The 20,344-nt window shown below is 38.8% G+C and overlaps 1 protein-coding gene across 3 annotated transcripts in view; it reads right to left on the reverse strand.

Moving 5' to 3' along the window:
* Window positions 1-8,149: 8,149 nt before the first annotated feature.
* The window catches only part of LINGO2 (leucine rich repeat and Ig domain containing 2), a 162,315-nt gene continuing 150,120 nt past the window's right edge, over window positions 8,150-20,344 (reverse strand). For 2 of the 3 annotated variants that reach the window (XM_018086187.2, XM_018086188.2), the window contains exon 2: window positions 10,832-16,520. In XM_018086187.2, the coding sequence (XP_017941676.1) occupies window positions 14,664-16,484 (1,821 nt within the window). In that variant the 5' untranslated portion in view covers window positions 16,485-16,520 and the 3' untranslated portion in view covers window positions 10,832-14,663. Of the gene's footprint in view, window positions 8,306-10,831; window positions 16,521-20,344 lie in introns of those variants that run through there. The other variant, XR_001922374.2, reaches the window with a different exon arrangement.

Genomic DNA, 20,344 nt, shown 5'->3' on the forward strand with positions numbered 1-20,344 from the left:
TTGTTCTCACTCCAGTTGACCTTTGTGTTCCAACTTGCTCTGGGTCCCTGTGCAATAAAAATATTTCTTTCACAGTCCTGTTTGAGAACATCTTTGTCCTTTACCTTCATTGTACTGCAAAGCCACAACTCCTTTCTCTTGGTCCAAAGGTATCACTTCTCAGCAGTGCATCTCTAAGGGATTATTGAGCCAGTATTTCTCTCTTCAATGATGGCAGACATTTCACAAGAACTTTTTAAAAGCATTAGCCTTAACCATCTGGAAGATCCCAGATACAAAAGGTGAACTCTTATTTGGCTTCATAGACTTCCTGGAGCTCCAACTGCACCATCAGACTGAGCGTATCAGGATGGCTGTGGAAAAAGGCTGCCCAGACACCATGCTGGGGGTCAACGACTGCAGCTCTGGACACTGTCACTGCTCATCTGGGAATGGTGTACACTGTGGAAAGGATAGCAGGAGGCCATGGGATGATGAAAGATGGGGGCTTCTGGGTGTCTGGGAGCTCTTCCTTATTGGATGCCAGTAGCTGATGGCTCTGTGGCAGGCATTTTGTAGTACTCTGAAGTCAGCTTCTGCTCACGCTGAGAACTTGATGGGCTAGACAGGCTTTCACAGAGAGGGCAGTCTGGCTTCCTGCTGGCTCACTGTATCACCTTGCTGCAAGTGCCCTGCAGTGCATGGCTTCCTACACCATGGAAACACAGGGAAAGGTCTGGGGATGGGCACCAAGGTCTGCCACCTGCAGCCCTCAAAGCAGGAACGAGCACCAACCAAAGCTGCACTTGACTCTGCAGGTCTTATAGAGACACATAGTGGAGTTCAGGCATAAACCAGGTAGGGTACACTCTGCTAGTGCCTGGGGATGAACTGAGCATGGCTCAGTTCATGGTTTTGGCCCATTGCAGTGAGCCATGGCAGCAGTGTCTACCCCGGCAGCCTTCTGGCCCCACCACTGCTTGTACCTCTGCACACCCTGCTGGGGCTTCCCATAAGGCACCTTTCCACTCTTTCCCCTAATTTTTTAGTGTTCTGCTCAGTATTGGTGTTTTACACTTGTCACCAAGGACTTGGCTGAGTTGTCTTGAGCCTGATTAAGTCCCTCTGACATCTACTTCCTCTTGGTAGGGGATTTTGCTGTTAGAAAACACTCTGTAGCTCAAAAACACAGTTGTCCCAAGGCTTGCCTCTGCTTCAGGTACTCCTGTCTGCTGTCTATGCCACACTAGCAGCCTTCCCCATAGGTTGGTTGCCATTGGAAGTGTTTCAGTTTTTGGTTGGAAGCCAGACATCAGCACAAAACCAGAGTCCAAATGTGTAAGTACCTGGCCAGAACAGGACTAGCTGGTAGCTCAGAGCTCATCCATCTCCAAAGCAAAGAAAAATTGTTTTTATCTGTGGGGATAGATGTGCCTCTTTTAACCCAGTGATGACCAGCAAAGGAAGACAGGACAGCAGGGAAAGAGCTGTCAGTGTGGCAAGGACAACTTAAAAGCTCCTGGATCAGCAGCTCCTCAGCATGCCGATCCCATCTGCCCACACTTGCAAGGGAAGAAGGCACTGGAATAAATCCTTATATTTGATGGTTCTCGGACCGAATGGGAACACCACATGTGGAATTTACCAGTCACACACTGGTTGGAAAGTGTGAGGAAAGGGCAGGCTGAGAGATGACACTGACATAACAAGTACTATCCTAGCAGGTAGACACTAGATTATATATGTAGGAATTCAACCTTATTGGATTATTTAAGAAAACCCTTTTTTATTTATAACCAATTTAATCACTGAAATATTATGCATATTTCCAAAAACTATAGCAGAGGACTAGAATGACAACCTCAAACTTTTGTCTTAAAAACCACAAGTGAAACAATAATGGATTTTTATCTTTATTTTATTATTTTTTTTAAGGAAAGTATTTTTTGTGTCTCAACAGATGAAATTCTTAACTTTCTGCTAAGACAATTGAAACATAGAAATCAAATACAACAATGCACTTTCAAGCCTTTATTTCTTCATTTAAGTAACTGACAATTCAAAGGACACAGACAATAGGGCTGTAGCAGAACAGTGTTACAATTAAAATCGATTTCTATGAAAAACAATTACAACAGCTGTTGAAAATCCAGGAAGGTTTGATGTTTTGAACAGAAGAGAGTGTATTTTAAGAAGTATTTGTACTGAAATGAGTTGGTTTGTAGCTCTCCTTTTTGAACAAGAAGAGAGGAGAATCCTTGTGTTAATACAGGATCTGGAGGGAGCATTTTATCACATTGAGAAAACAATTTCCCCATAAAATTAGTAAGAGATGAGTACATCTCTTATTCACCTTTCTGACTTTTTATTGTTACACCATAAAACCCACCAAAGCAAAATTCTTATGTATTTTTGTTTGTTTGTTTGTTTTTATTTTTTTTTTTTAATGCTTACCTCCTACTGTTTGCAATGGTTTGGGTTTCTGCTTCAGTAATTTAACACTTAAAGGAGAACTTGACCTCTTACATGCCTTTTTGTTTACAGTTCTCTGAGATGACATGCACATCCAGCAAGTACTTCCTTCTGTTTTCAATGACTTGAACACACCTTCCAGTGCCTTGAGTTGATGGTCTTGAATGACAAAATGGATGTACTTGTTAATTTTGTTCCCAAGAACTAGTTACTATTTTTAATCATGCCAGATTAAAACCATGCCTCAGAAATAGTTCCCAATGACTGCTGGATGCAAGGCAGTAACCAGTCATTAACTATCAAATGTGCTTCACTGACATCACAGCAAAGTCTTCTGGCTTCAGTTCTAAAGCAGAAGCTGGGAATGGGGAAGTTCCAAGTGTTTGGCTTGCTTGTAAGCAAAACATTCTTGATTAAAAGATGAAGATGAGGTTGGCCACGACTCAGTGTTGTGGGAAACAGAGTAGTGTCAGGACAAATTCCCTATGATAAACATTGACAGCTGAAAAGTGTATGCTTGTTACTTTATCTGTTAAAAACTTGGAGAACCTGTGGAAATGCTAGCTTTCTTTTAAGAAATTTTGACTAGAGAGTAGAGAAACTATGTGACCTAGTTTGGATAGTCTTGTATAAGGACCAAAGAGAAATGTTTTTGTAGTAGTAGTGGGATTCTGAATGCTTGGTGTGACACTTGACAATTGACGTGTTGTTTGCATTCATTTCAGCATTTCCCATCTATAATCAAAGGCAAAGAGACAAATCTTCATAGATTAGGAAATTATCATGTTTTTTGAGCATTGCAAAGCCACTAATTAAGTGAGGCATTAAGAGGTCTTTTCATGCAATATACCACTGAACTGCATAAAAGACAGAGTCTAGTTGGTGTGCATATCTCATGGCAATTTTCTTTTATATACTGCCACTGCTCTACACGAGCCTTTAATTTAGAATGGTTGGAAACGCTGACTACAGGGCAGACCACTGCTGTCACTACATTGCCAAGTGATGTGCTCCTCCGGAGCAGTTTGGGCAGCAGGGGTTGCATTTCTTAAAAAGGGTTTTTTTGCCTGATAACACTGCCTACTACTGCATACCAACCTTCATCAGAATTATCATTCCTCACACAGGCATGGGTGAACCATAACTCTTTGGCTTTATAATCCTTAGGGAAATGGCAGAATCTTCCTCTTGAAAAGTAAATATTATTATTGTATTCTCCAGAGAGTTAGAGGCCTAGGGGTTTTGATTACAGCCAAGAAATCCTGAGTTCCAGCCTTCTGCTTGTGTTACTAACTGACAGCTCTTCCTCAAGCCAGGCAAAGATAATCTGATATACTTTAGTGAAATGTGACAGGCTACCAAACTCATAAAAACCGACAAAAATTCAATAAGGGCCATTAAAATGCAAATGTTTGTATAACTCAGATGGCTGCACTGTCTCTAACTCTTTTACATGGCATGCCTGTTCTATATGAAAGCAAAGTATTATTTGCAGTGCGTTAAAACTGATGCACTGCACAGATGTATAAAAGGTTGATAGATTCTTAAAGTGAGATGTTGTTTGGTTTCAGTGATAGCAATAATTTAGATAATTTATGTAATTTATTAATCTTTATACATACACCAAGGAGCTCTCTTAGCAAAAGTAATAGACTAAATTTACTATCATTGTCTTCCTGTAATAAAATAAGTGTGCTCTCCATCACTTGTGCTTTTGAGTTATATAAATAGGAAAGTTATTGGAAAATAGCTCAGAAAAATATAACTTCCACTTAGGGACTGATGAGGTAAATAAGATATTCTAGCTGGTGATTACAGCTTTAACTAGCTGAATGCATCCCCTAGCTATTAATTAATAGATGACATCCTGCAAACCCAAATAATTTCAGAGTTACTTAGATGGTGTGCTAAGTACCAGTGTAATATACTTTACACAAGTTTTAATTCTTATTCTTCTCCACTATCTGATTCTGTATTTTACTAAATTATTGTATTTCATTATGCATTGATTACTAAGGTTGAAGCTTACCCTTCCAAGAACAGAGGCAAAATAAGGCTTTCAACAAGGAATTTCCTATATCTAGGAAAGAAGGAATTTAGGCCAAATCTCCCAGACTGCTACTGAATCAGCAGACAGAAAGATCAGTTCCTTTGCAATAACTCTATGTTTCTTAATCCAGTATTTATTTGTGCCTGAATTACCAGCTCCTCCGCCAGTCCAGATAGCACAGGAGATGAACAAAGCCCTTTTTTATAACATGTCATCTACAGCTGTATATGGGAAAGTTTTATAACGCAGAAAATGCACTGTGAGCATTCCCCCATGTGAGAATAACTCAGTATTTCTGAATTGTGTTTATTACTTGGTAAGAAGTGCGATTTCCCGCTTCCCATTAACTTTTTAAAATATAAAAATATTAAACCTAGGCATTTCTTAAAATAAACTTTGGGTGCAAAGATTTGTTTATTTAAAAGTATCTGTGGTATCTAATACAGGGCTACTAACAGTGTGACAAATCCTCTATAGTGGATCTGTGTAAGTATAAATATTCTTAAAAATTTTTGAAAGTGACTGTGTTGTAGAAAATTTTGGATGTTTTTAAAAATCTGAAGTGGTGTTTTTCATTTAGGTTATCCATAGATATTACAATTCTAATTTTCTTTTTTTTTTTTTTTTTTTCAGTTTTAATGAGTTTGTCAGTGATGGTGTTTTTCTCTACCTGATTATCATGGAGAAAACTAGTAGTTTCTTCTACTGTAAAACTGGAATTTACTCAATAGATCTTATGATATAGGAACAGGTTTTACCGCTTGATATAGTGTCAAGTAGTCCAAAAAATGAACTATAATTGCATAAAAGAAATCTTAATCTTAGAGTGGAGGAACCTTTTGAGGAAAAAAGTTGATGTTCTCAATGCAGGGGTAGGTGCAATAACTGTTTTTTCATGCCATACAAAAGGCAATATTGCAGTATATTAGACTGTCAATCAGATTAAAAAATTAAAGGAAATTAAAAGATTATTAATAAAGTAGGTTATTAAAATAATCAATGGTAAATTTAGCCAAAAAATTCCTTGCATTTGACATTCTGCTGCAGACGAGGGTACAGTGGTACAAGTCAGCTGAAATCTTTTGGGGGTGTCAAAAGCAAATACATAAGGATAAGACAGATTTCAGGAGGCACAAGAGAGCTCAGATTCAGCCCCTGTCTGTTCAGCCCCTGTCTGTTCAGCCCCTGTCTGTCTATGCTCCCTGCAATCTATCAGACTTTCAAGCTGCTTCTTCAATTCCTGAGGTAGTGCTAACAACTGTTTTCCTTTCTAGAGAGTAAGACCCTGGTTTAGAGTATAATGGGTTCGTGGGTGATAAATCTTATTTCAGATTATCCCAGAAAGCATAAAGAAAATTCTCTGTTGGTAAAAGTACCTAGCTGTGGAAAAATGGGAGTAGCAATAGTTTAGATTACAGCCTGTGTCCTTCTTCAGACTCATCTCTGCTGTAGATTTGGTGGATTGTGGCAAGCCTCAGGGGGTTGAAATAGCTTTCAAGCTCAGCAGAGTATACCTTCCACCACTTAATTTTTCTAGTGTAGTTATAGAGGAGTTTGAATACTGGTGATTTCCTCAGAAACCATGTTTCAGATGCAGATTTTCAGTATTGGTTGCTTTCCAAGTGACACAGTTGGTGAAATGTATCTTACTGCTGTTCTCTCTGTGGTGCTGGTAAGTGGCAGGCTTTCTTTCTTCCAGCATTAGCCCGATTGGTATCCCCATCAATTACCTGAACACACTGCACAAGTAAAAGTGAGGGATCAGGCTGACTGATACTTGGTATAGAGAATAAACCTCAAACCACATTTGAATGAGACCCAGTTTTTTCTCTGTGTTTGAGGGGTCCATGCGATGAAGACAAGAGTGAGTAGATGAAAAATACCTGCTAGAGTCTTCTTTTTCTCAGTGTAATGTTTTATATTCTCAGTTAAAGAGTGGTAGGTCTGAAATGACAACTTGTTGTGAAGACTTTGCACTAAGATTTAAGATCTGATGTTAAGAAAACTGTAATGTTCCTATCTTAGTTTCCTGCACTACCCCTTGGAAAAAAAGTGATCAACTACAATAGCTGAAACAATGTAAATTCTCTTCACTTTTTCAAGTAAATTTTGCCACTCCATGGAATTATTTATTTGGGTTTCATTGTAGATAAGCATGATACACATCATGACATAAGCCCTAAAGTAACTTTTAAAATGACATTCAGGACAACTGTCTTGACAAACAAAGCTTTTTTTCTTTTTTTTTTTTTTTCCCCCCATTATATTAGTATATTTTGCTCAAACATGAAGTGAATTTATGGACAAATCTGAATTCTCATGTGCTTCATGGATCATGACAGCAAGGCTGTTTCATTTCCCATCCATATTCATGATCATATATATTAAAATAAATTACAGCACAATTTTTTCTCGTTAACCTTTTCACCTTTCAAAAACAATATACATTTAATACTTGAAGTAAGAAAAGAACAAAACAAATATATCTATTTTTTTTCCACACACAAACATGTACATATGAACTACATGTGCTTGCAAACAGATTTTAGTAAGTGTGATGATATTTTAATATACCTGCACTATGGCACTCCCTCCACAAAAAATGAGAGATTTGTTATCACGTGTACTTGCTCAAAAGCCAACTTCTTACTTTATGGCTGCAAGCTCAAGAGATCAGCGGTATAATTTACTTCCTACTTACACAGTGCCCAGTGTAATGAAGTCAAAGTGTTGTTTGATTTTAGGTATTAATGTGTCGTAAATGAATTCTTTAAGAAGCAATAATATTTTTTTTCTGAAAGATTAAAATTGCTAAGGTGTGTACAAGTTGACAACCATCTCCATAACTGCGTATGCAGCTGCTTATGCACAACACTTTTAAGCCATTGTTCTTGGCTTATGTATGAGGAGATGATGTTGCTGACTTGCAAATGCCATGGTTAGAAATAGGCAGACGTCTTTAAGGTTACAGATTTCCATTTACCTTTTTCCCCCTTTCTTTCCAAAATGTACATTTTCATGTTCTCCAGCTCAGTTAGCAGTGGTAAATATTAAAGCAATTCAGAATAAAAGATATACCACAAGATGAGAAATAATTAAAACTAATTTCCACTACAGCCTGCTTAGTAGAAAGTAAAAAACCTAGATTCATTTATCAAATTTCCAGTGTAACCGGGAGCAACAGAATGGTGTCTCCTGATTTATATTGCCTGACTATGGTAGAAAATCTGTTTTCAGTATCTTACTTCAACATTACTGCTTCATGACAATTTTGGTACCTGCTGAATAAATACAAATAATCAAATTATGAGGTGAAAGTCAGTTCTTTTGTACTTTTCTATAACCTATTTGAATATGAAAGACAAAGTATTCTTCAATTTAAGTTGAAATAACACTGATCATTTTCTTGACTATGCCAGCTCTTTCCTCATTCTGCTGATGCTATAAATACAGATTTTTATTTTCAGCTGGCCTTATATCCAACCACCTGCTCCTAGTAAAAAAAAAAAAAAAACCCAAAAAATAAAAAAAAAACCCAACCCCCCCAAAATCCCCTGCAGATTGCTTTTGGCATGTAGCTATCTCAGTAGCAAGGCTTTTACTGAAGTTGATTTATTTCACTTGCAGGAGGAGGTTTACTCAAACTTCTATTTTTATTTTTATTTTTGGCTTGAAGGAGGTTTAAGATTCTGGTTTGAGATCAGATTCCAAAAGCCATGTGAACATTCAGTGAAACTTAACCAAACCCAGAGATCTTCATTTGGCATCACAGTCATTTGAAACTGAGAAGGGAAGAGGGCAGAACTAGGAGACAGACAAAAGGAGCATGTGTCACTAAACTATGATCCTTCTAAACTGCCAAGGGAAGTTGAGTTTTTAATTCTTATTATAGGTGACAAGAACAGGGCATCCAAATTGTTTAGATAACTTGAAAAATCTCATTCATTTCTTGACAGATTCTCCAACAATGAGGCCCTCTGCTTTTTCCAAAGTGTTCTTTTAACTTCTTCAGGTACAATTAAGTTTTAAATTACTAGATGAGAGCTCTTTTTAATTTTTTTTCCCTGGTTCTGTTTAGCATAAAGAGCAATCAGTCTCATAGGATACCGAAAAAAGGTCAGAAAGCATATATACAGTGTTTCCCCACATGTTGTCTTACGGCAAAACTATGAATCAGCAGCAGCAGACTGGCATTTCTGAGACTCTACTGCTGTGCTTTTTCTTTTATTTGAGATCAGAGTTACAGTTCAGTGAAGACAGACAACTTGATCATGTGCTTCTTTCCCTGCTACTCCCATGTCAAGCCACCTGATGAGCTGAGATGATGGAAATGGACAGGACAGTCATCATGCAAGCCCCAGGTAGACTGGGACCATTCAGAGGAAAACCATAATTAATAAACTGATCAGGATAGGCTTCCTCTTCCTCACCTCTTGCTGGGTGTTTCACTGCTGGGGATGGAGGTGTAACAGATTCTACATTACACCTTACACAAACGTTGCATTCTTTGAAGAAAAATGGGTAAGGATTGTCCATTTTATTACTGCCTAATGGAATATATTTTCACACAATGTAGTAGAGGATGAGGCAAAATAACTGCCTGACTATAGTTTCTTGTCTGTCTTTGCAGGAAGCTGCTGTTGTACTTGGGCAACCAGCAGTCACTTGCTCTACCGGATTTTCAGCCAACACTTTGTCTTTTTATAGGTTAAATGTGGGCTTCTGGCATTCACATATCCTGAAAGTTTTTCAGAAAAAGTCCAATGTCTAAAACTGATATCCAGGTATGGTGTAGCAAAGACTGTTTCTACTTGTCTTTGATGTGACTCTGTCGCAACATGGCCTACATCCCTCAGTTTCTTCTCACCAGTTTCTTCTGTCACAAGGTTTAGATAAGACTTGTCATTAAATATTAATGTTGACTTCTCACTTCATCTCATATGCCTAAATTACAATTTGTGGTGCTGAGGGTGTAGTGTGCAACGTCTCTTAATTTTATTTCTGATGTTATAATTGTTACTGTCATAGATGTTTCAATACCAAGACGAAAGAAATTTGGAAAAAAAAGATAGCTACCATCCATGTGAATAAGGAAAACCTCAAATGGCAGTGTGACAATGAAGTCAAAAGAAAAAAAGTTTAGTTAAAAAACCACTTAGTGACATCAGCTTGTGTCAACAGTTCTCTAGGGATCTTGGAGTCTCCTGTTTGAGTTCAGTTGTATCTGGAGCTGTCAACCCTGTTGGCTCCTGTAACATGTGTGAATGGTTGGTGAAGTGGGAATGGAGGGTAAAAGCAACCTCCCAGTCTGAATCTAACTAAAGTTAGATTTCTGTGGACAAAGTCTTTCTGAAAAGAATGTTGCAAAGTTAATAAGAAAGAAGGGGAAAAGAAAAGCAAACCAGCTCAAAATCTAAAAGTAAGGCTGAGGTGGGGTGCTGGCTAGTCTTAACCATCCTAAAATAATTTCAAACTCTTTTGTTAATACATTGCTTCAGTCTTCTCTTTAACTCACTTATTGAAAGTTTAACTGGGCTAAAAAAATGCCCGGGTTAAAAAAACACCTGGGTTAAAAACCAGCTGGATGGCTGGGCACAGAGAGTGGTGGGGAATGGTGCCATATCCAGTTGGTGTCCAGTCACTAGCGGGGTTCCCAAGGCTCAGTATTGGAGCCAGTCCTATTTCACATCTTTGTCAATGACCAGGATGAGGGGATCAAATGCACCCTCAGTAAGTTTCCAAGTAACACTGAGTTGGGTGGCAGTGTGGATCTGCTGGAGCTTAGGGAGGCTCTGCAGAGGGATCTGGACAGGCTGGATTGAGAAGCTGAGGTCAACGATATGAAGTTCAGCAAGGTCAAGTGCCAGGTCCAGCCCTCAGATCATAATAACCCCAGGCAGTGCTACAGGCCTGGGGAAGGGTGGCTGGAAAGCTGCTCAGCAGAAAAAGACCTGAGAGTACTGGTCAACAGTGGCTGAACATGAGCCAGCAGTGTGCCAAGGTGGCCAAGAAGGCCAATGGCATCCTGGCTTGCATCAACAGTAGTGTGTCCAGCAGGACCAAGGAAGGGATTGTCCCTCTGTACTTGGCACTGGTGAGGCCACACCTTGAATCTCGTGTTCAGTTTTGGGCCCCTCACTGCAGGAAAGACATTGAGGTCCTTGAGCATGTCCAGAGAAGGGCAAAGGAACTGCTGGAGGATGTATAGAGTAAGTCCTATGAGGAATTGCTGAAGGAGCTAGGGTTGTTTAGCCTGGAGAAAAGGAGGCTCATGGGGGTTCCTCATCACTCTCTACAACTACCTGAAAGGAGGTTGTAGTAAGATGGGGGTCGGTCTCTTCTCCCTGGCAACTAAGTTACAGAATGAGAGAGCATAGCCTCACACTGTGCCAGGCGAGGTTCAGGTTGGACGTCAGGAAGAATTTCTTCACAGAAATATTTGTTAAACATTGAAATACACTGCCCGGGAAGGTGGTGGGTCACCATCCCTGGAGGTGTTCAGTAAATGTCTGGGTGTAGCACTTAGTGTCATGGTCTAATTGACAAGGTCAAAGGTTGGACTTGATAATCTTGGAGATCTTTTCCAACCTAAATAATTCCATGATTCAGTGTGATTCTGTAAATACTTGTACATTCATCTATTCTGAAAGAAGAGTACTAGTCTGTGAAAGTGGACTTCAAAACATATTTGTGGGAGGCTCAAGCATTCTCTTAAAGGAATTATGACAAGGATATTTTGGTACCTGCTTTCTCAAGTTCCTTTGCTGGTTTTGACATTTTCTGCTTTTTCCATTTCTGCAGAACTGTTGCTGCTCCTCAGAGTTTTCTTGCACTGACTGCCAGGTAAGTTCAGGCTTGTGCCAGCATGGGGGCCAGCCTGTACAAAAGTCAGAGGTAGCTTAAAATCTTTGTTCCCACTTTTAGTACCAGGTATGCACTATCCACCTGTCTCTGAATATATGATAGGGGAGCCATGTGGGTCAGATGCCTCCTCACAGCCCACTCCTTTTTCTCCCCTGCAGTAAAATAAACTGTGGTGTCCCCTTTATCTCTAGCAGAGAAGTAGAAGTGACTCCTTCAAGAAGCACGTAGGCATTCAGCCATTCTGTTCTTAAAAGAATTGCCAGAAAGGTGCTTATCTAGGTGCGACCTTGGCACTGTATTCCTTATCCACCCAAAAGAGCCACAGTGAGTGTGTATCCCACAGATACATAAAAAAGGAGACTGTGTGGAGCAAGATAAAAAGTGTGTCTCTGAGTCTTGCTGTCCTCACTTCTGTTAAGAGATGCCATATGCCTTGTCAAGTCCATGCTGAAATAAGTAGGCTGCAAAAAGAAGAACATCACTAGAGGCAGGAAGCAAACACTGATTCTGAAAAACTGAATACTGACTGAACTCAAGGCAATACACAGAACGTTGACAGATCTGCAAGGTGGTGCTCAGCAACAGCAAGTGGTGATTTTCATCACCAGCACACATTTCACATAGGTAACTAAGCATATTTCTGCTCACAAATCCTTGCAGTGCACTAACAATGCAATCACTTAAGAATCATTCTAAGGGAATAAGGGAATACAGCAATTCATAATTAATCCTAAAAGTACATTTTTTCTGTTTTTTTTTTTTTTTAGAATTTTTTTCATTGTGTCATTTAATATGAAGAAATCAGCTGCAAATGTCTAGAACTTAGGAGACTTTTTGCTTCTAACATTGATTTTAACATTTAACATGAAATGACTGCAGGGGCAATGGATTACTAGTTGAAAAAATGACAATTACAAGGGAAAGGCACATGCAAATGTCTTCAATGGACAGTTCAGAAACATTTTTTTTATCCCCATTTGTTTCTTTAACTGCCCACATTAAGGTACAGTAGAGTTTTGGACGTCAGTGCAGTGGTTATTTCATCAACAAAAATAATTTCCCTGGTGTTAGAATTTAGTCAGGGGTTATTCCATTATATTAATGTTCTACAAACTGTCATAGAACAAAGAGTATTCTGATCAAGCATCTCTATAAATCTTCACTTATCTAGTTCAGAGCATAAAAAAAAAAGGAAACAAGAAAACACAGCTCTAAACTTAAAATCAACTTAAGTGAACAAAATTCTAACTACCCTTGCAACCTCCTCAGTTTGGCAACATAAAATGGAACAACTATGCAACTAAATACCAACCACTAAGAAAAGAGATTCTCAAAATTGTCTAGCCTTGGGTCCGGCAGCTTTGTTATGGGTACATCTGGGGAGCACAGCTGGATTGTACAACTTTTGGCACATTTCCCTTGATAGGAGCAGGAGATCGTTATCCTGCTTTGAAAATCTCTGCCAAAGAATGTGGATACTAATTTTAGAAGCACCTGCATTCCATTATAGGTCAGCCTGACTTTGGTTTCAAAGTGCTGAAATCTAATATTAAGATTGGACATGGGCTCTTAAATCACACTAATCCGAATGTTCTGTCTTATAATATTTTCATATTCTTTTTGATTAAATATATATATATAGTCATTGTTATCCTTACTCCAGGTTATGCCAATCATTGAAAAATTGTATTTGTTATCAGCCATGTAGGACAAACTTATGGTTCCTAATTGCTGGAAAAAGGAGAAGTGATGAACAACTTCGTATCTTGCAATTGCTGAGAATTTCAAAATAGGAATAGTGATATTAATGATTAAGAATAAAGTTTTAGTTCTCAATCTTTTGAGAATTTGTTTAGAGACATAAAACAAACAAAAGATTACTTGTACTGAACTAATATTCCACTTCTGACTTCTCTCCATTAAAAATGATTTCTAAAATCTGGAATAACTCACCCCTCTTGCTCTAAGATACTGCCCCTGAAAGAAACATAACCACATCGTTATTAAAATGGCATCAAGAATAGCTAAGTAATCTGTTCTTGGAAATTAGCTTTGTGTCTATGTGTTATCTACAAATATACAAGATGAGAATGACAGTGGCTAGAGGTTCATTATATCTGGCAGTGTTAGCCTTTTTGAGGCTATCATGTTTTAATCATTATTTTAGTATTATAATCCCCATATTATGCATGAACAACTGTAGTTTACTTGGCATTGGAGAAGAGTTCATTCCTAGTAGCAGAGTGTTTGTATGTTTTGATACATTTGTATAAATAGTAAGATGACCATATTTCCCAAGGAGTCTGCAGAATGTATTATGCTCTTTATTTTGCCCAGTACACATTAACATTTTAACAGTAGCTTTGAAATTAAAATCAGGGCTAACAAAACCGATTCTCTCTCTTCAAGGTAGAACTCAACTCCTCTATGCCAGCATTGACTAGTGGGTTGCCTTCCCTGGGTGAGAGCCAGGGCTATGTTACAGTAAACTGGTCCAGTGTGATATCACAGATATAAAAAATATTCCATTCTGTATCAAAACTAGGCACGTGCCTTATATTTATACGAAGAGAAGATCGACAGAGTTGATTGTTTTTACTCTCAATTATTCAGCTCTGGCCTTCTATATGAGGAGAAAAATACCTTATGTAATTTCTAATTAGTAACTACAAGAATCTAATTTAAGTTTGATGGTAGTTAAAAGAAGGGTGACATCACACTTGGGTCAGTATTGGTGGATATCTAAAAGCACAACCTCTCATTTGTATTGCTTTAAAATGTACACAGTATAGATGTAGATTAAAAAGAAAAAAAACTACTAATTTTTTTGTGGTGTTGAACCAACTAGAAGGGAGGATGCAAAGTTTTACCAAATGAGATATATAGATACAAATGTCACTGTAGAGTATGTTTTAGACAAATGTGTCTTTTTCTTTAAGTATGTAAATCCTACACTGTAGGTTTTTGTTTGTTTTTTTTCTTTTTTCTTTTGTAGCAGTAGAAAATGTTGAACAATTGTCCATGAGCATGAGCCAGTGGTTCATTGCTGATATCCCCAGAATGCCAATATTTGCAATGCAAACAGTTAGTACAATTTCCCAGTTCTATGAAAGGCCCTGACACATCTGCCTCAAGGTCTGGAGGCTCTGTTGTATAACCACAAATAGTCTTTCCATTTTCCTACAACCTTTTGATACACTGACAGCTGCATTAAGCTGCTTTTGCCCAGCGATTCCACATGCCAGGCTGTTTTAATAGATTTTAATGCCACAGAAAAAGCACTGCTAGCAGAATACCATCAAATCATTTTCATATTGAACCGTCGTGGTCCAGAAACCTCCCCTTCAACCACAGCACCATTGTTTTTGCGAGGGACATATTCAAGGTCAATGCTGGTTTTGTGTTTGCCTTTCCCTCGGCTCCAAACAAAAAGAAGAAGGAAACAAAATAAAACCACTCCAAGGAATGTGAAACAGCCCATAGCTGTGGACACCAATATTGTCTTAAGGTCCAGAGAGTAGCTGTTCGCATTAGTTCCATTGGAACTTGTGTCGTTGGAGTCTGTCATATACATAGGGGTCCTGTTGGCATAAAGGAAACGATCTGAAGTAAACCCCTTTACCATAAGGGAGGCCGAATAGGTGTCATTCCCAGCTGCGTTACTTGCAATACAGACGTAGATCCCAGTGTCCTGGTCTTGAGCAAATCGGATCTCCAGAGTGCCATCTCCCAGCACCGTGGCTCTACCATTTGATTTAGTTGTGATCAGCCTCCGACGTGGGGTAACCCAGGATATGGTAGGCTGTGGGTCCCCGTCAGCATTGCACATCAACTGCACTGTCTGGCCTTCCTCCACCACCAGGTACTGCAACTTCTTGTCTTGTATCTTGGGTTTCTTGCAGGTGAAGTAAAAGGAAAGAGCTGTGCTGTGAAAGTCTCTGAATGACCTCTCTCTTACACTGTCTGGGCCAGCACACATCGGTGGCTCACCCCCGAACTGCAAGGTGGGCTGCCGCTGCAAAATCCAAAGGAGACGGCAGTCACAGGCCAGAGGGTTGTTGTTAATACAGAGGACCTCAAGGCTTTTGGAGGAATGGAATACATTCTCTTCTAGGGTTTCTAGCAGGTTTTGGGACACGTTAAGCACACGTAAGAATCGGAGCCCTTGGAAAGCGTGTGGTTCAATGGTGCGCAGCTGGGCCCCCACCATGTGGAGCTCCTGCAGGCGCACTAAATCTGACAGCATGCCTGTTTCGATGGTGCTGATGGGGTTGTAAGAGAGGTTGAGATGTGTCAGGTAAACCAGGTGCTTAAAAGCAGAGTAAGGTACAGCAGACAGGTTGGTGTTGGTGATGGAGAGAGAAGTAAGATTGAGACCGTACAAGCTGTTGGCAGGCAGCATGTCCAGGAGGGGCCAGGCCTCTATCTGTAGGTCTTTCAGGCGAAACAGTCTTTTAAAGGCATACGCCGGCAAAGCGTTAATGTTGAGCTGTTTCAAATGCAGACTGATGAGGTTGTGGAGGTGAGAAAGAGCTTCTGTTGGTACGGCTGTGAGGTTGCATCTCTCCAGGGTGAGCTGCTCCAAGCTAAGCAGCCCACTGAAGGCCCTGTGTGATATATACACCAAATCATTGTCCCCAACCTCCAAGGATTTAAGGTTATGCAGATCTTGGAACATGTAGTCCAGCAAAATGACAATCTTGTTTTCACTTATATCAAGCTTTGTTAAGTTTGATAACCCAGTGAACACCCCAAGGGGGACCAGCTTCAGACGGTTTCCTTTCAGCCGGAGGGAGCGCAAGTTGAAGAGATTGTTAAAGGCTCCAGGCTCCACATTGGAGACAATATTGTCACTGAGGTCAATCTCCTCCAGCAAAGGGTACGATGTGAATTCCTCAGGGTTTACACTCTTCAGTCGGTTCTTGCTGAGGTCCAAGATTTTGGTCTCAATGGGAATGCCCTCTGGGATGGACATCAGACGCCTTCGGTGACAGCTGACAGACTTGTTCTGTGCCGAGCACTCACAGCGGGCCGGGCAGCCCATGGTGGGGCCTGTGAAGATTAGCAGCACAGCCAGACCCAGGAACGGCTGCCAGCATGATAGAGCTGTGTGACGCATGACTCCACTGATCTGGGCTAACCCTCCGTCACGGGCCTGTGGGGATGAGGATGGGAAAGGGGAGAAGTTAAGTCTGCAGAAAAAGGAGAACTCAGCCAATTTTACAGTACCATTTCAAAGCAAACACACGTGTTTTCATTTGAAACGAAACAGTAAAACCTACTGTGAATGGCAAGACCAACAAAAAAAAGCAGATTTTCCTTCAAAATCAATGGGCTAACCAAAGAGGCTGTTTATCCAGCATTTTTCTCCAGATGTCAGAGGAGACAAAACAGCTTTTCCTACTGCAAACAGTAAAGAAAGTTAGATTTCAGTCTTTTCTCACTCTCAGTGGCTTTCCTCAAGACAGTGCTATAATTAACCCAGAGATAAACACCACACACTCCGCAAAAAGGGCTAATAGGATTTGTGATAAGTTTACAACATTAGACCTCTGTGAGGTGATATGAAACTAAGCTTTTGCCTTTCTTATTCCCATTAATGTTTTAAGGCAAATATTAATGATGTATTATCAAGAAAAAGAGCTCCTTAATAACGAAAAGATTCCTTTAACATTTATTGCATATATTAAAGCTATAAATAGATGAAGCTTGTTCACACATATGCGTACACAGTGGCTCAGATGAGGAAGGAAGAACTGGTGCATCTCTGTTTAGAATTTGTAATAAGGACAAATTGATTCTTTGCTTTTACTGCACAGAGATATTTCATGTGATTTTTAGAACCCAAGACCTAAGAAGGTTTTACAGAATACCTCTATGTACTTCCAAGATATGTAAACTAGTTTTTAGGAGGACAAAAACCAAGATAAGATGATCTGCCTGTGTTTAAGCAGTGCAATGTCCAAAGAGGAACCACAGATTCAATGGGAATCAGAATTAGTAAGCGATTTATTAATTCCCACCTTCAGGTTAAAAATGAGGATAAAAGAAGACAAGATAACATCTATTAAATTAAATCCCCTTATCAAAAGGCTGTACTTTTCAGGTTTAGTCACCAAAGGCCAGAGAATTTTTCACCAGTAGCTACTAAATGAAGACACGCAATAACTCATTTCAAAAGAAGAAGGAAAGAATATAGGTGTTCATCAAAGGAAGATGTGTCTCAGACACTTTCAGACTGAAGCAAACTGCAAGCAAGGACAATGGAAGTGCCTTAACTCCTATGGTACAGCCAACTTGATGAGTAACAGTATTGGGATTTTGGCTTTATGATATTAATAAGCCTTATGATGTGCCTCAGCCTTTTCTGGATTGGTTAACTTGGGTTCATTTTAGCTGAAAATATGTTTACATAACTTCTACCTGTAATTACCTCTCAGGACTGAACAGATGAATATTGCCCATCTGGTCCTACCCATAATGACAAAATTACCTGATGACCAAGCATCCACCCCCTTATCTGTGTGTTTGTGCTTAGAGAATCATCTGGGTACTACTTAAGAAGTTTTCAACTTCTATTTGAGTAATTTGTCTATGTGCTGTCACATAGACAATGTAAAAGAAATCCTCCTGTACACAGAGGACAAATACACTTAAATAAATTATGGTATAAGCAAATTTATGAGGAAATCAGACAGTTATTTTAGCAAATAAGTTGTTTGAAAAACATAAAAATAATACTGAGCAAATCGTAAACTGAGGAAGAAGAAAGTCCCAGCAGTAACTATGCTGCAGTAAAACCTCACTCCCCCTGCACACAAGTTGGAATGTGGTAATCATCCTGCCCGACAGAGGAGAGTTGACCTCTCAGACTGGATGATCAGAAGAGTGGAGATTCAAGATTCGAGAAAAAGAGCAAATATTTGGATTTACTGATCTTATTGTAACATTAACAATTCTCAATAGAAACTAGGTGGTTTGGATTGTAAGCATTAGCATTATTGTAATCGTACTGAGAAATCAACAGCTGTTGTGTTTAGACTGTTAAAAACTGTTTTGATTGTTTGAGTGAGCAAGAATTTATTTGGAGCCACATAAAAATTGTGTTCTTTGACTGACCATAAATGAATGGTGCACATATTACTCCTCTCATAACTCTGGGGAAGAATTTCACTCTTGACTGATGTGGTTTATTATTTCCATTCTGACACATCTATGCAGAGACTAACAATAAGAGGCAAATTGTATGCTGATTTTGACATGTACACTGGAGACCTGGATGAAGACTACTCTGTATGATATTACTTATAAAAGCACATTTTGACTTTGTTCTAGAATGACAACCTGCTGAGATTTAGTTTCCCCCTGAAGCTGTAGTCTTGCAAGTAACTATTGCTAGTTATGTCCAGCTGTGATAAAGGTTTTGAGAGGTAAACTTCACTTCATTAGGCACTAAGTTAAAACTGGAAATCTATAGGGGTCTGTGAATTAGATGTTTGCTACGCATTCAGTCTAGAGAGGCTTTTAGGTGTTCTGATTATTGCTTTCAGAACTCAGTCTGTAAGATTAGTGCTTTCATACTGATACTTCTAGCACACAGGGATTTCATTTCCTTCCTTAGCTGTCTAATGTATGAAGCACAAGGTAAACAGGTTCAGTGGAAGGTAAGCGTGCCTAGAGTGGTCATTTTAGATAGCAAAAATACAAAACAATTTTGCAACTATCCAATCAACCTAGTAACTAAAACTTCTGAGGAGTGTAAAGTGTAAAACGGACAGTATAAAATGTGATAAAAGGATTTTTTTTTTATCTCTGTCTGGAAGAAAGAAAAGTAATGTTAATAAGGCACTTCAGACATTAACAGTAGTCTTCTGAGAAAGGTATGCACAGATATGGAGATGGATATATATTAATCTACAATGGTGTGTGCATATGTGTGTACACATTTGCAGGCAAGAAAGATTCAGGACTGAGATATAAGCTGGAGTGAATTACATTTCAATAAGGAGAACCAATAATTTATATTAAATAGCAAGTCATAAAAGTAAAGTTTACTTGGATTAGGGTTAGGAGTTAAGTACGGGTTAAAAGAAAACATAAATTAAAATTATTATTACAATTTACATTGACACAGATGATACTATCACGCTTCCTGCTAAAGAAATGTGTGACTACATCCTTAGCTTTGAACTGCTTTGTGGGAAAATTACCCTCTTCATTAAAAAAATAAAAAAAGTAACCTTATCTCACTGTACATCCATTAATCAAAAATGCTACTCCTTAAAAATCAGAGTGAAATTGTGTCATTAAAAGGTAGATTTGTTGCAGTGAAAATTATTTCACACATTTCTTTAAACTTGTGTGATGTTAATTAATTGGCTACTTCACTGGCGCTGTGCTGAATTATGTGTCACTGTTCAACATGATACTTTCCATTCTTTCTTAAACAACCAGCACAAAGTACTTTATCCTTTGCCAGTATAAAAATTCCCCCTAAACATCTGCAGGATTACCTCATTGTCCTTCCTTGCATCCCTCTCTTCATTGTGATACATGCAAGAAATTAAAGTGCATGCATACAAATATGTACATATATATGTACTTGTACATAGATAACCTAAAAGTATAATCTTAGTACTTTGTGATTGTACCATGTATTGCACTAGAGACTGCTTCTCTAAAATTATAGCTTATTAGGCCCAAAATTCAAAAAACATAATAAATAATTATGAACTGACAGTTTCTCTATGCTTGAATGTGAATGAGAACCTGTAAAATTGTTTTTACAACCTTTATGAAGTATTTATAATGCTTTAATAAACTCTAGGAAATTACATATATAAAGGAATTCCTCATTAAAAAATAAAAATGAACTAATTACTTTCTTTTTTTTCTTTCTCTGGCTCTGTTTCTCAAGTCCAAAGTGTCAAGAGTCAAGTTACTGTTGGTTGATACTTTTTCAAAAGAGGATCCTAGTCA

The sequence above is a fragment of the Manacus vitellinus genome, unplaced genomic scaffold (genome assembly GCF_001715985.3).
Source record: "Manacus vitellinus isolate BGI_N305 unplaced genomic scaffold, ASM171598v3 scaffold_9_pilon, whole genome shotgun sequence".
NCBI lineage: Eukaryota > Metazoa > Chordata > Aves > Passeriformes > Pipridae > Manacus > Manacus vitellinus.